Source organism: Plecotus auritus (genome assembly GCF_963455305.1).
Source record: "Plecotus auritus genome assembly, chromosome: 3".
NCBI lineage: Eukaryota > Metazoa > Chordata > Mammalia > Chiroptera > Vespertilionidae > Plecotus > Plecotus auritus.
Window position 1 is genome coordinate 164,534,675 of NC_137772.1, and position 15,471 is coordinate 164,550,145.

A 15,471-nucleotide genomic window follows, 5' to 3' on the forward strand; every position below is an offset into this window, starting at 1 on the left:
AGATGGTTGCCTCCATGTGGACACAAGATGGCCACCACAAGATGGCCAGCAGGGGAGGGCAGTTGTGGGAATTTAGGGGTGACCAGGCCAGCAGAGGAGGGCAGTTGGGGGAGACCAGACAAGCAAGGGAGGGCAGTTGTGGGGGGACCCAGGCCTGCAGGGGAGGGCAGTTGAGGGGGACCAGGCTAGCAAGGGAGGGCAATTGGGGGGACTAGGCCTGCAGTGGAGGGCAGTTGGGGGGGACCAGGCCTGCAGGGGAGGGCAGTTTGGGGGGGGGACTAGGCCTGCAGGGGAGGGCAGTTGGGTGGGACCAGGCCGGCAGGGGAGGGCAGTTGGGGGGGGATTAGGCCTGCAGGGAAGGGCAGTTTCGGGGGGGACTAGGCCTACAGGAGAGGGCAGTTGGGCGGGACCAGGCCTGTAGGGGAGGGCAGTTTGGGGGGGGACTAGGCCTGCAGGGGAGGGCAGTTCGGCGGGGCCAGGCCTTCAGGGGAGGGCAGTTGGGGGGGGATTAGGCCTGCAGTGGAGGGCAGTGGGGGGGGACCAGGCCTGCAGGGAAGGGCAGTTTGGGGGGGGACTAGGCCTGCAGGGGAGGGCAGTTGGGCGGGACCAGGCCTGCAGGGGAGAGCAGTTGTGGGGGACCAAGCTGGTAGGGGAGGGAGGGCAGTTGCAGGGAGATTAGGCCTGCAGGGGAGGGCAGTTGGGAGCCAGCAGTCCCGGATTGTGAGAGGGATGTCCAACCACCCGTTTAGGCCCCATCCCAGTGGAATCGGGCCTGAATGGGCGGTCGGACATCCCTCAAGGGGTCCCAGATTGGAGAGGTTGCAGGCTGGGCTGAGGGACACCCCCCCCCCCTGCACGAATTTCATGCACCGGGCCTCTAGTTTATAATAAACCTAATAAGAATGATGAAGCAGTTTTGATGAATATAGACATTTGAAATAGGGAGATAATAGATGACTGATAACGGTCATTTTCCTCGAACATATAGGTAAGTACAGTTGTACCTTAGTATCCAAGGTGGGGGGATTAGTTCCAGGACCCCAGCAGATACAAAATCTGTGGGTGCTCCAGTCCCTTATCATACAAAATGGGGAAGAACAAGGCACACAGTTGACCCTGCGCATCCACAGATTCCCAACCACATATTGAAAATACTGTTTTCGATCCAGGGTTGGTTGAATCCAAGGTCGCAAAATTCATGAATATTGGGGAAGCGGGGGAGACTATAATTGCAAAACAGCTCTCCTTTCAGTCAAGTGATACTGGTGACTGAAAGAAGAAAGATAGAATATGCCAAGGCTGCCAACAGTATATAAACCAGCACATATCTGTTCATGTGTAACAGATGGGAATGAATTTTTGAATTATTGCCTTTCCCCCCAAAATGCTTATACATGTAAAAGAAGAAATTTAAAGTAAATGTTAAAATGTATAAGACACCTCCATGGAACCCCAAGGTTCGGCAGAAGAGTGCTTGAACCCTGCTCCCTTAGATCTTGCAGCACTCACATCTCAATTTGCTCTCCATTTCCCGTTTGGTTGTGGTGTGTATGTGTGTGTGTGTTGGCTTATGGAGATGTATACAGTTTTCAAAACTCAAGACCATTCTATCTAATAAAAGAGTAATATGCAAATTGACCGTACCTCTGCTACACCCACCAGCCATGCCCACCAGCCAATCAGGAGGGAATATGCAAATAAACCCAACCAAGATGGCTGCAGCCACAGAGAGCAGGAGGGAGGCTTAGGTTTCCTTGGCAATGGAGGAAGCCAAGCTTTCTGCCTGCCCTTGCCGGTCCAGGCCTCCACTCAATGCTACAAAGTTTCAATGATAGAAGATAAATAAAGCCCAACAGAAATGGCGGCAGCCACGGAGCTGGAGAGAGCAGGAGGCTAGGGTTGCCCCCGGCGATGGAGGAAGCCAAGCTTCTGCAGCCCTGGCCTGCCTTGGCCTCTGCTCAAGGCTACAAAGTTTCAATTATAGAAGATACATAAATCCCAACAGAAATGGCTGCCACCATGGAGCAAGCAGGAGGCTTAGCTCCACTCAAGGCTACAAAGTTTTGATTGTAGAAGATAAATCCCAGATACCAGGGCCTCCACTTGGGTGACTGCGGGGCATGGCCAGCCTGCAAACCACCACAGGCCCCTCGCCCAGGCCCCCCACACCCCAAGGGAACCCCCACCCTGATCCGGGACACCCTTCAGGGCAAACCAGCTGGCCCCCACCCATGCACCAGGCCTCTATCCTATCTAATAAAAGAGTAATATGCAGATTGAGCATCACTCCAACACACAAGATGGCTGCCCCCATGTGGTCAAAGATCCTGCCCCCATGTGGACATAAGATGGCCACCACAAGATGGCCAGCAGGGGAGGGCAGTTGGGAGGCACCAGGCCTGCAAGGGAGGGCAGTTGGGGGTGATCAAGCCTGCTGGGGAGGGCAGTTAGGGGTGACCTGGCCGGCAGAGGAGGGAAGTTGGGGGTGACTGGGTCTGCAGGAAGGGCAGTTGTGGGGGACCCAGGCCAGCAGGGGAGAGCCGTTGGGAAGTACCAGGCCTGCAGGGGAGGGCAGTTAGGGGTGACCAGGCCTGCAGGGGAGGGCAGTTAGGGGCCAACAGGCTGGTAGGGGAGCAGTTAGGCATCAATCAGGCTGGCAGGGGGGTGGTTAGGGGGTGATCAGGCTGTCAGGCAGAAGCGGTTAGGGGCAGTCAGAAAGACAAGCAGGCGAGCAGTTGGGAGCCAGCAGTCCTGGATTGTGAGAGGGATTTCCGACTGTCCGTTTAGGCCTGATCCTACCAGGATCGGGACTAAACGGGCAGTCGGACATCCCTTGAGGGGTCCCAGATTGGAGAGGGTGCAGGCTGGGCTGAGGGACCCCCCCCCCTCCGTGCATGAATTTTGTGCACCGGGCCTCTAGTTTTGTATAAATGTGTTGAAATTTGAATTAGATCTGCAGTCTGAGTTTTGTGTGAGTCAATGGCTTGTTTTGATATCGTACTGTAGCTATGTAAAATGTTACCACTGGAGGTAGTTGGATGAAGGATACATCTATATAGCGCTGTTTTTGCAATTTTCTCTGCATCTGTAATTATTGCAGAATTTAAAAGTTAAAATGTTGTTTGAAAACAGTTGTCCTGTAGTTGTTGGGAAGGAGTACAACCAGATTAATAGAGCAGTGTACACACCACACTTACAGAGGGGATTTCCATGATCTTACCTTCAAAAAGAGCATCCTTTCTTTCCTTGCCACTGAGTTCTGTATCCTCCACACTCTGTCACAACTGTGACACTGTTGAAGTTTCGGAAAGAAAATAGCCACTGGCACATCAAAGAGAGCTCTTTGGGGAAATCCCGTGTAGCAGCTGCTTACGTAATAAGAAAATGGCACTGAAACGCAAGTGCTCCGTCGGCAGTCACCTGATACAGAAGGTATGTGGGTAATGAATCATGCTTTTGGGAAGCGTTCCCATGCTTAGCACATTTAGTAATTAGGCCAAAGAGTGTCAGCATGCCGTGATAGCATGATGTGGCCACGTGTACACATCAGGTCCTGAAGCCTGGCACGGTGATGCACGGTGATGAGGATTCTCCAGGAGGAAAGGCGAAGGGGTAACAATAATTTAAAAAGAGTAAACCTTTGATCCACTCACATCTCAGTGTGTAGAGGGAACGTGAGGAGGGCAATAGTGAACTGTGGGTCTCTGTTTCCCTGGATTTTACAGCGTGCTGTCAATGACTGCCTTGGTCTTTGGTAAGATTGATGGTGGTGGTGTTTTTTATCACTTGGAGAAACACAACAGAATTCCCTGAGCCATCTTCCCAGATCTGTCTTCCTTGTTTTTGCCAAAAGAGTGATTATCTTGTCTGCTTTGACTCTAATGGATCAGTGGGGTTGATCACATCTATCAGACACCTATGAAGGTGAGCTGCGCTCAGGACAGTGCTTTGGTTAATGTGTTCCTGTGTGCTAATAGAATCCGTTTTTATTTTTATTTTTTTAAATATATATTTTTATTGATTTCATAGAGGAAAGGAGAGGGAGAGAGAGAGAGAAAAATATCAATGATGAGAGAAACATTGATCAGCTGCCTCCTGCACTCCCCACACTGGGGATTGAGCCCGCAACCTGAGCATGTGGCCTGACCGGGAATCGAACTGTGACCTCCTGGTTCATAGGTCAACGCTCAACCACTGAGCAACACCAGCCAGACTATAATTTGTTTTTTAAAAATCAGTTTACTCAGTTTACAAAGGTCCTTTGCATTAAGCGGGGCGTTAGTTTTGGGCTGGATGTGGAGATGCCCTGGCTGACTCTGGAGACTAAGCCCTCAGCTTTTCCCAAAACCACTCTGTCTGACCAGCTCTTCTGGCTTCTTCTCAGGGTTATCAATGCCGGGAAGAGCACGCACAACGAAGACCAGGCCAGCTGCGAGGTACTCACCGTGAAGAAGAAAGCGGGGGCCATTGCCTCCACCCCCAACAAGAACTCCACCAAGAGACGGTCCTCCCTTCCCAATGGGGAGGGGCTGCAACTGAAGGAGAACGCGGTAAGACCCCGCTCTGCCCCCAGGTCTCTGGGAGGGGAACCCACACCCGCCAGTTCCAGCTGAGTGCAGTCTGTCATGGACAGGAGAAAGGCAGTCCCCAGGGTTAGTGAAGTGGGGGGTCTCTGCTCAGGCTGCCCGTCAGAGCTGAAGGCGACATCTGTAAGAAGAAGTGGTGTGTAGGTTTTTAAGCTTTAAAGTAAATAAAACACCCAAATCATTCATAGATTTTATTGCAAGAATTAGCATGTAGCACATTTGGTGGTTTTAAGGTAGCCACTGCAAGGTTTTTGTGAAGGAGCTAGTTCGGCAGCCGCTCACAAGGGGTGGAAATAACTGTTGCCATTGACTCGCAGCCCTGCTGTGATCGTGCCCCTTCCTCCCCTTTCCCGTCCCTTGGAGTTGTCCAGCTGGAGCCTGTGCCCAACCCTATTGCAAATTAAATTTGTTTCACTTGGCCCAGAGCCCTTGCATCCCACGGACGGCCCTGCAAACAAACCACAGAGCACTTCTCCTCCCTCCGGTTTCAGAAGGAGAAAGCGGTCATCCTCCGAAAATTCAGAAGTAATTTCAGGAAAGGATAGGGAACGATTGGTACTGTGTCCGTCAGCAGGTCCTGTGGTACTGCAGAGGAGAGACGTCGAATGGATGACCCAAATGTGACTCCTTATTTTGACAATCTTGTATAGAATTTTTGTATAGAAATGTCTACAGGATTGCAAAGGATCTAGGATTCTCTTCGTAGACTAAGAAATAGTGTCCTGATGCATTTACGTTTAAGAAATAAGAGTACTGATTTATTTTGATAGTATTACTTCAGCTCAGAGTTAGGAAACAGAGTGGCCCATGGAGACTATCAGTTGCGTTCCAGATCATTGCAAAGACCCTGAGAGAGGGACGGCCTAGCATTTTAAAGCACCAGCAAGAGACTCATGTGGCTGGAGCAGAGAGAGTTGTCAGAAAGGTCATGAGAGTGGAGTGAGGTGCCCTGGCAGGACCTGAACAGCCTGTTATCAGGACTTTGGCTTCCACTCTGAATGAACAATTTAATTTATTAGCAAAGGACACTGGATACACTGCTTAATGAGGCCAGTGATTTTTCTCATCTAAGGACATCCCTTAACTCAGAAATGGCAATGCTTAGGAAAGGGTAATGACACAGGGCCCCCGAGCAAGAAAACATCCATAGGAGACAAGTAACGTGGGTCTGCCCCTCCTCCTCCCCCCCATGAATCCATCTCCTTTTTGTTTGTTTTTTGTTAATCCTCACCTGAGGATATATCCTCCCTCCCTGCATTGTTTTTCAGAAAGAGTGGAAGGAAGGGAAGGAGGAGAGAAAGATAAACATCTAGGTGAGAGACACATCACTGGTTGCCTCCCACACGCGTACCTGTCCAGGTTAGAAATACTGTTCTGGAACTCAGGAGCAGTATGAAGACCAAAGTTCTAACCACTGAGCAATACCGGCCAGGGCTGAATCTATTTCTTCATTCAACAAACATGTATTGAACACTGAGTCTGCACGCTAGGCTTGGGGATAGGCAATGAACTCAGTACAGTTCCTGCAGCTGAGCGGAAGAGGCAGAAGAGGCAATAAGCAGCAGGACTACAGAGGAGTGATTTTTAGGAGAAAGATGAAGAATTGACACGGTATGGAAGCCTAAGTCAGGTTGGGCACTGGTGGTTTGGGAAACCACGGAGGAGAGGGGATAGGTTGGGTTACGGAAGGCTTCCAGAGAAAGTGACATTTGAGAAAAATGAATAGGAATGAATCAAGCCGATAAAAGAGAGAGGAGTTTCTGACAGGGAACACGCATGTGCAAAGACAGGCTGGTGTCAGAGCACGTGGGGCATGTCTCTAGTGTGCTGGAGCATGGGTAGTCGCTTGGAGCGTGATGACACAGAAACAGCAAGCAGATTTCACATACAAGAGCCACTTAATGCCCCGATGAGCTGCAGTCTTAACCAAACGACTTTAGACAAGAGCATAGTGGACAAGACAGTGATGGCAGTGGGAAGCTCACTGTGGAAGGTTAGGGGAGCCGGCTAGAGGCTGGGACACTTAGGAGTCTGCCTCAAACAGAAATCTGGCTGAGAAACGATGGCAGCTTGGAATAAGGCAGTGATCAGAGCAAGGGAAGGCTCAGAAGAGATTATGTGAGAGACAGTTGAGGTGCCCTGACGACGTATTGCATGGGCAGGGAAGAGTTGGAGATGCCAGGTTCCAGCTACTGGATGTTGATCCTTGAATGTGGACCCTGGAGCAGATACAGGTTTAAAGGTGAGGGGTGGGCAGAAATGACTTGAGTTTGGAATATTCTAACTTCCTAGGTTGGAAGTATTTTGTAAGACGTTAGAAATGCTGCTCTGGAATTCAGGAGCAAGAGTAGGGAGGTTTAGATTTCAGGAGTTGCAAATTCAGAGAAGTTCCAACAAGAGAGCCAAGTGGAAGGGAAGTAATTATGCCCTCGGCCACAGAGACGTCAGAACAATAAGGTTGAAAAGGGAGCAAATTCTCTCAGTAAGAAATGGGACCATGGGATAAATAATGGCACCATTACCTCATTTGCTAACAGGGTTGACAGGCATGAAGGCTGCAAAAGGAAGATGCATGGGCTTCTTCTACACGGTGTGATTCATGTCTCCTTGTTTTCTTGATCTCCTCATCCCCAATAAACTTAGCAAAGTAAAAATAAACATTTACACAGAGTTCTTTCATCTATAATACCACCCTTTTGGTGGCTATTGAAGGAAACAAACTTTTCCGTAAAGTAACATTAAATTCACACTGAAAAAAGGAATTACCATAGGAGTTTTTTATACGTTAGGAACATCAGTGATAGAGGGATTCTCTAGAAGTGTGACTTTCTGTTCAATGACATTTCTTATGTTGAGTGGCCACAGAAGTAACTGGATAGCAATGAGATGATATTTTTCTTACTGCAGATAATTATTAATTGGTGTAAAGATTTTAAGGCAACTGTAAGCCATCTCTTATGCCAATTCATAGAGAAGTCTTTTAGCTAAAGAAGTCAAATTAATCTTTCTGTGTGAAAACAAAACTTAAAAAAAAAAAACTTGGTGGATACAATAACATACATTATATTCTGCCTCTCCTGGCTTCCGTGAGGCACTTACCGGAGGAGTGCTGTTTCCCTGTATCTGGCTGAGTTCTCAATAGCAGCTCTTGACTTATAAGAAAGAAAACAAAGTCATTTCAGGTTCCATCTACATATAAGGAAAATGTCAAGAACTAAAGGAGCAATGTTTGGAAGATTTCATAAAACGTAAAAGGGATACAAGTAAAAGCGCTTAAACGTGTTCTGTACTATAGTGTTTTCGCCTGAAGAAATGCAGGGAGACATGGTTGAACTATTGTATTCTACTTCACAAAATACTCAGTAATGGATCCAGTTTCTTTTTAAATTTCGAGGTTAGAGATATAATTAGTGAAATGAAGAAGTTTGGAAACATCTGCAGTGGATATGAAGGAGAGAAGGATGTTTTCTGTGACAGGCCGGGGCTGGAACTCTCCCTGTGCCTGGGTCACGGTGGGTGGTTTCTGTGTGAAGAACCATAAGCCCACAGCAGGCAGGTTGGAAATAGATACCAGTGCAATGGGTAATGTTGCAAGCCTCTTAACATCTCCATGCCTCTGATTCTTTGTTTGGGGACATAGGATGGGTAGCTAGGAAGGAAGAGAATCTAAAATGCTAGTATTCCTGCCCTAGCCGGTTTGGCTCAGTGGATAGAGCGTCGGCCTGTGGACTGAAGGGTCCTAGGTTCGATTCAGGCCAAGGGCACATGCCTGGGTTGTGGGCTCAATTCCCCCCCCCCCCAGTAGGGGGTGTGCAAGAGGCAGCTAATCAGTGATTCTCTCTTATCATTGATGTTTCTATCTATCTCTCTCCCTTCCACTCTGAAATCAATAAAAAATACATATTTAAATAAAAAATAAATAAAATGCTAGTATTCCCAAAGACACCTTCATAAGATTGTCCCTTACGAAAGATCCTTTTCACTTGCTGAGCAACACCTTATCCCTAACAGCCTCCTGCCCACCTCCCAAGATTTGTGGGAACTAATCACCATTCTTGGTTTTCTTTCCTTTGATTTGAGAGGTTTTAAGGAGTCTTCATTTATCATGATGATTGCCAGCCTCAAGTGCAAGCATAGCTTTTCTAAGAACTTTGCTTTTCAGTTTTCAAGTACCTCATTCTAGGGATGAGATAAAGAAAAGGACACCAGATGAGTTCACTCTTGAGGGCATCGTATGAACCTAGTGTTAAGGAGTTCCTGTCCTTCCCAAACAGGAAAAAGCTAGAGGAGTTCACCACCACCAAACTAGTATTACAAGAAATGTTAAGGGACATCTTTAAGAAGAAGAAGGGGAAACAGAAAGATCAACAGTGTGAATAACTAAATGGCAATGACTACATAGCTATCAATAATTACTTTAAATATAAATGGATTTTTAAAAAATGGAGGTAGCAATACTTATTTCAGACAAAGTAGACTTTAAAACTAAGGCTATACCAAGAGACAGAGAAGGACATTTCATATGCATTAACCAAGGTATGATAGCAACCTAAGTGTCTGTCTTTAGATGATTTGATTTTAAAAAAGTGGTGGTACATCTATACAATGGAATATTACTTCGCCATAAAAAATAATGAACTCTTACCATTTGCAACAACACAGATGGACCTAGAGCAGTGGTTGGCAAACTCATGAGTCAACAGAGCCAAATATCAACAGTACAACGATTGAAATTTCTTTTGAGAGCCAAATTTTTTAAACTTAAACTTCTTCTAACACCACTTCTTCAAAATGGACTCGCCCAGGCCGTGGTATTTTGTGGAAGAGCCACACTCAAGGGGCCAAAGAGCCGCATGTGGCTTGAGAGCAGCGGTTTGCAGACCACTGACCTAGAGGGTAATATTCTAAGGGAAATAAGTCAGACAAAGACTAAGACCGTATGATTTCACTTATATGTGGAACATAAAAACCAAAATAAATAATCAAACTCATAGATACAGAGAACAAACTGGTGGTTGTCAGATGGGAACAGGTTTGGAGGGCTGGGTGAAGAGATTAAGAAGTACAAAATTGCAGTTACAAATGGTCATGGAATGTAAATTACTGCAGAGGGAATATAGTCAGTAATATTGAAATAACTAGAGGCCCAGTGCATGGATTTGTGCACCTGTGGGGTCCCTTGGCCTGGCCTGCACTCTGTCGCAATCTGGGACCCCTCGGGGGATGTCGGACTGCTGGTTTCGGCCCAATTCCACAGGCCAAGCCTAGGGACCCCACCAGTGCACAAATCCATGCACCAGGCCTCTAGTAAGTTTATAAGATCTTTGGCTAATCTCTTCCTGCCCTACCCTCTCCCCCACTTCCCACTGAGATTCATCAGTCTGTTCCATGTTTCCATGTCGGTGGTGTCCGCTCCTACGTTGAGTGTCTGCCCCCTGGTGGTCAGTGCGTGTCTGGTTGGCTGGTCACTTAGGCTTTTCTATATATAGATTATGTATGGTGACAGATGGATACTGCACTTACCTGGGGGGGTTACTTTGTAAGTTATATATACCGTTCTTGCCCTTAAGTTAGGAGTGTGGGTGGGAGAATAGGGCATTGTGGCAACACCAGAACACTTTCCCCCACATCCGACTCCCTATTTGGAACAGATTGTTTTGGGCTTAAGACTAGGCGGTGGACACATGCATTCCAAGTCTGTTTCCTCAGGGGCACCCTCATGTTATGTAATTTAGTCAAAACACATCAAAGTATGTGGTTTCAGTATCTATTAGTTCAGCGTCTAATTACAATAACAGGAGATGGCGGTGTCCCGTCGTGGCCAAGTTCATCGGCAGGGGAGAGGAAAGCTGATTATCTTTCTCAGCAGAGGCTAGGACTGCACTGTGGGAATTCTAGGCAGATAGGATCCAGTTGGGATGGGGAGAAGTGCAAGGGAAATGAGGAGGGTCTATTTCCACTCTCTAGAGTGAAGATTTGCTATTCTTTTCCTCTGTTTCCTGCAAGGACGTTCACCCCCGGGACACGAAGTGCAGGTTGCTGTGGTTCCACAGTGGCAGGACTCCTGGGATACTTGGCCCTCGTTTGGCAGTCTGCTTCCTGCAATGATGTCAGCTCTACAAAAACAATAGGAACGGTCTTTCATTTCTCTCATTGTGTTTATTACTCTAAATTTCCCTCTTAATCAAGGTCTTTGTTCTGGGCATGTGAAAAGAACATAACCTTTCTATTTATTGACTTAGATTCTTTGAAGCCAGAGTTCAGTGGTTTCTCTCAAAACTCTGAATTCCAGAGACTGAAACTCTCACCCATGGTTAAGAAGGATGACTTTACAACCAGGAATTGCCAGGTTGGTGGCAGTGAGAGTAACTTTACAGTTCCCTCCTCCGTGGGTGTTGGCTTACTTGGAAGATTAGGTTTGACTAAGATGTATGCAGTAGCTGAGAACACGACTAATACTTGGTTCCACAGTAGATTTCCCCACTGTAGCAAGTGTGAAGGCTAAAGGAAATAGAACTTTCTCCCTGCTTCACTTGTGACCAGATTCCCCTAGAGCAGTCGTGGGCAAACTACGGCCCGCGGGCCGGATCTGGCCCGTTCGGCTGTTCTATCCGGCCCGCGGAGCCGAAAGAGCGGAGGGTTCTCTTGCTCTCCCCTCCGCTCCTTTACTTTGAATTTATATTAGTTCACACAAACACTCCATCCATGCTTTTGTTCCGGCCCTCCGGTCCAGTTTAAGAACCCATTGTGGCCCTCGAGTCAAAAAGTTTGCCCACCCCTGCCCTAGAGCAGTGGTTCTCAACCTTTCTAATGCCACGACCCTTTAATACAGTTCCTCATGTTGTGGTGACCCCCAACCATAAAATTATTTTTGTTGCTACTTCATAACTGTAATTTTGCTACTGTTATGAATCGTAATGTAAATATCTGTGTTTTCCGATGGTCTTAGGCAACCCTGCTAGTGGTTCTCAACCTGTGGGTCGTGACCCACAGGTTGAGAACCGCTGTTATAGAGAGAGACAGAAAGAGAGAGGAAAAGAAAAATATTGATGTGAGATAGACACATCGATTGCCTCCCGCACGCATCTGACCTGATCCAGGGATTGAACCTGCAACCCAGGTATGTGCCCTTTAGTCCATGGGCCAATGCTCTAATCACTGAGCAACAGCCAGGGCTATGATTTCTCTTTTAATTTAGGAATTATTTAGTAGTGTACCCTGTCAACTCAGCAACTGGACAACAGCTCTTACTGACTCGGGTGAATAAGAGAATGGAAAGGAAATTGTTTACCATCATCCTGTCCTTACATGTCATTTTGTCTTGCTAAATTATCAATGTTTGCATAAAATCAGGGCAAAAAGAAAAAGCCATCTGATTGAATGAGTGTCTTGAATTTGAATCCCAGCTGTGCCACTCATGAGATGAGTGGTTACCTGTGTAAGTTACTTGATCTCACCGTGGCTGCGTTTCCTCATCTGTGAATTGGAAATAATAGTTTCTGTCTATTTTAGGGTTGTTAGAATTAAATTAGTTAAAAATAGGAAAACTGCTTAGAATAGTGGAGTTTGCAGCTGCATTTCATTATTATTTCACATTTATATTTTATTGTAAATTAATTTAGGGAGATATCATTGAGGTATAAAGTTATTAGTTTGTTAACATTCCTGAGCTAATTTATCAGTCAAGAACAATGATTTTCAACTGGTGTGCGCAAGAATTTTTAAAACATGCAATACCTGACTATTTAGTCAGAGGCACTGACTTCTTTTCCTTTAGATAGTGGTTGGCAGACTCATTCGTCAAAAGAACCAAATATCAACAGTACAACGATTGAAATTTCTTTTGAGAGCCAAATTTTTTAAACTTAAACTTCTCCTAACGCCACTTCAAAATAGACTCGCCCAGGCCGTGGTATTTTGTGGACGAGCCACACTCAAGGGGCCAAAGAGCCGCACGTGGCTCGCGAGCTGCCGTTTACCAACCACGGCCTTAGATTATCAAATAAAAAAAAAAATGACAATAGCCAATAAAATAGCCATCTGGTATGAATGAATAAAAATTATACCTATTATTTTGGTCATGTTGGCAAAAAGTATGATATATTATCTGGTGTGCCACAGAATTTTAGTAATTAGTTTATGCATGCCATTTGATGAAAAAAGTTGAAAATTGCTGGTCTAGAATAAAGCACAATACAACTAAACCAAAACTGTTGCAAACTTTATACTTCCTATCAGAAATTAATTTAATATTTTAAGATACGGGGCTAAATTGACAGTTAAGAAACAAACTCCAAACCAGCTAACCTTATCCTACATCCCTCTGCCTCATAATATTGGAGGAATTGAACCAAAGGAATCTCCATTTTATGTTGTCGGCTCCTGAGAAGGAAGCAGCATTCTCCCTTCAGTAGGTGACATTAAGGGTTCTTCCCACTGGGGAGCAAAATATTTGAATAGTTTAGTAAAAAAGAGAGGTATGGTTAAAAATAAAGAAGCAAGCTGTGCAGTGTGGGCATGATTCTAAGCAGGCAGCAGCAGAACATGGGTCCTAGGAAGGACTTTATGAAGTTGCTCAAATTTTTCCTCCTGTCAGCTCTGTCATCAGCTTATTCATCCCCCCCTGCTGGTGTTACTGTGCAGATCAGATGATTGAGAGCACTGTGGATGAAATGCTTAACGCAGTTAATCTAGATTCTGAGTTACCCTTTGCACATTGGTACCTTGAAAACTGGCCAGAAACTTTATGGAAATCAAGCCATATGGTAGTGGTTTATAGCAGGAAATCAGAAGACTAGGTCAAGTCTGTGCTTCCCCAGTGGGAAAAAGGGAACAATGGGGAAGTACGTAATTCCTTTTACCTGGCAGTGAGAAAGAGAGGTGAGTGCGTCCCATGCTCAGACTCAGCCTTTTGGGAAATCAGCCATGGGATTTCACTCAGAGTGGATTTCTGCACTCGTGATAGTCCTTTCACGCTGTTGATAGATAGGGCCCCTCCTCAGGGGATCTTAATTCCTGGCGGGTTGGGGTAAGGAAGGGAGGAAGAATGTCAAAGGAGCTGAGTACTTGTGTCTTCAGGGCAGGTGGCCACTCTTTCTCATAAGACAACTATTTCTGAAGCAGCCATCTCCAAACCATCACTTGAAGACAGTGTTTTTGAATAGGTACCCCCAGTGTATTTTTTCATTTGTTGATATGTAATTATACTGCTGTATATCCATATAGTACATAATTACATATTTATGTGCATATTTAAAAACGAAAGGCAATGAGGATAAAAAGGCAATATTTTAAAATAATAACAGCTAACAGTTATATGGTGTTTATCATATGCTAGGCATTGGTCTAAGTGTTTTTCATGCAGTGATTCATTTACTGTCTTGCTAAAAGCCAGGACTTCATGTTCCCATTAGCAAATATCTCAAGGCACAGTTCATCATTAACAATAGCGAGTCTGACCCCATATTTCAACTATGTCCTTGAGCACTTCAGATTCTTTTGGCCGGAATGATAATTATTCTGGATACTTTTGGCTAGAAGGATTATTACTGTTAGATATGACTAGACTGGCATGACTTGGCACGTGAGTTCAGTGCCGGCTGCGACATGTTTATTTGCTCATATTTTCTATCAGCAGTTTCTTCGCAGAAATTTTTTAAAAACCTCTTTTCCAATTTGTGAGGGGTAATTTAGTTGAAAACTTAGTAATATCATGGACAAGACCACTTAGTTGGGGGAGCAGGTACCCAGTTATGGGTCATAATATAGCAAAGCTGAGGGGTATGAGAGAGCATCCATGTTCACGGAGAAAATTGACAAACCTACCACTGGAGGGCGCCAGAGTCAGTCTGTATGGCAAATACTAGCAAAGCTCAATTTCTTCAGCTCTAGATGAAAACACATGAAAGAATTTCTAATTTTCCTCCTGCGTGCGGACTGGCTTCTTTGAACACCCCTCAGCCTTGCATGCATTATCGTGGCAAGTGCTCACCTGGGAGGGAGGAGCCAGGAAGGGGTTGTAAATTGTTAGCCATCTGTGCAGTGAGTAAGAGAATGCAAAGTCCCCACTTCTGTACGCTGGCACAGACGCGTCAGACCACATTCCTTGCTTTTGTGTTTCCTGCCTTATGTCTCAGCTCTTCTGCAGGACTCCATAGGAAACATCTAAGTTTTGTCTAGAATCTCCCTTTCTTTGTCAGCTCGCCAGGAGAGGGGCCACCCCATTGCCTCCCAGATGGCTTATGAGGCTGTCTTCCCTGTGGGATCCTCAGAGTTGATGGGCTCCTGCTTCAAATAGGGCTGAAGTTTAGGCTACTGATTTTTAAATATATATATTTTTACTAGAGGCCCGGTGCACAAAATTCGTGCACGGGGGCGGGTGTGTCCCTCAGCCCAGCCTATACCCTCTCCAATCTGGGACCCCTCAAGGGTTGTCCGACTGCCAGTTTAGGCCTGAGTCTGATCCCGAACAGGCAGTCGGACATCCCTCTCACAATCCAGGACTGTTGGCTCCCAACTGCTCGCCTGACTGCCTTCCTGATTGCCCCTAACCGCTTCTGCCTGCCAGCCTGATCACCCCCTAACCACTCCCCTGCCAGCCTGATTGATGCCTAACTGCTCCCCTGCCAGCCTGTTTGCCCCTAACTGCCCTTCCCTGCAGGCCTGGTCACCCCTAACTGCCCTCCCCTGCAGGCTTGATTGCCCCCAACTGCCCTCCCTTCCAGGTCTGGTCCCTCCCAATTGCCCTCCCCTGCTGGCCATCTTGTGGTGGCCATCTTGTGTCCACATGGGGGCAGCCATCTTTGACCACATGGGGCAGCCATCTTGTGTGTTGGAGTGATGGTCAATTTGCATATTACTCTTTTATTAGATAGGATAGAGGCCT

General features: G+C 46.3%; 1 protein-coding gene across 1 annotated transcript in view; it reads left to right on the plus strand.

Moving 5' to 3' along the window:
* Positions 1 to 15,471, plus strand: part of PPM1H (protein phosphatase, Mg2+/Mn2+ dependent 1H) — a 248,213-nt gene that overhangs the window by 92,346 nt on the left and 140,396 nt on the right. Inside the window, exon 2 of the mRNA XM_080659590.1 lies at positions 4,385 to 4,550. Coding sequence (XP_080515716.1) covers positions 4,385 to 4,550 — 166 coding nt within the window. The remainder of the gene's footprint in view (positions 1 to 4,384; positions 4,551 to 15,471) is intronic.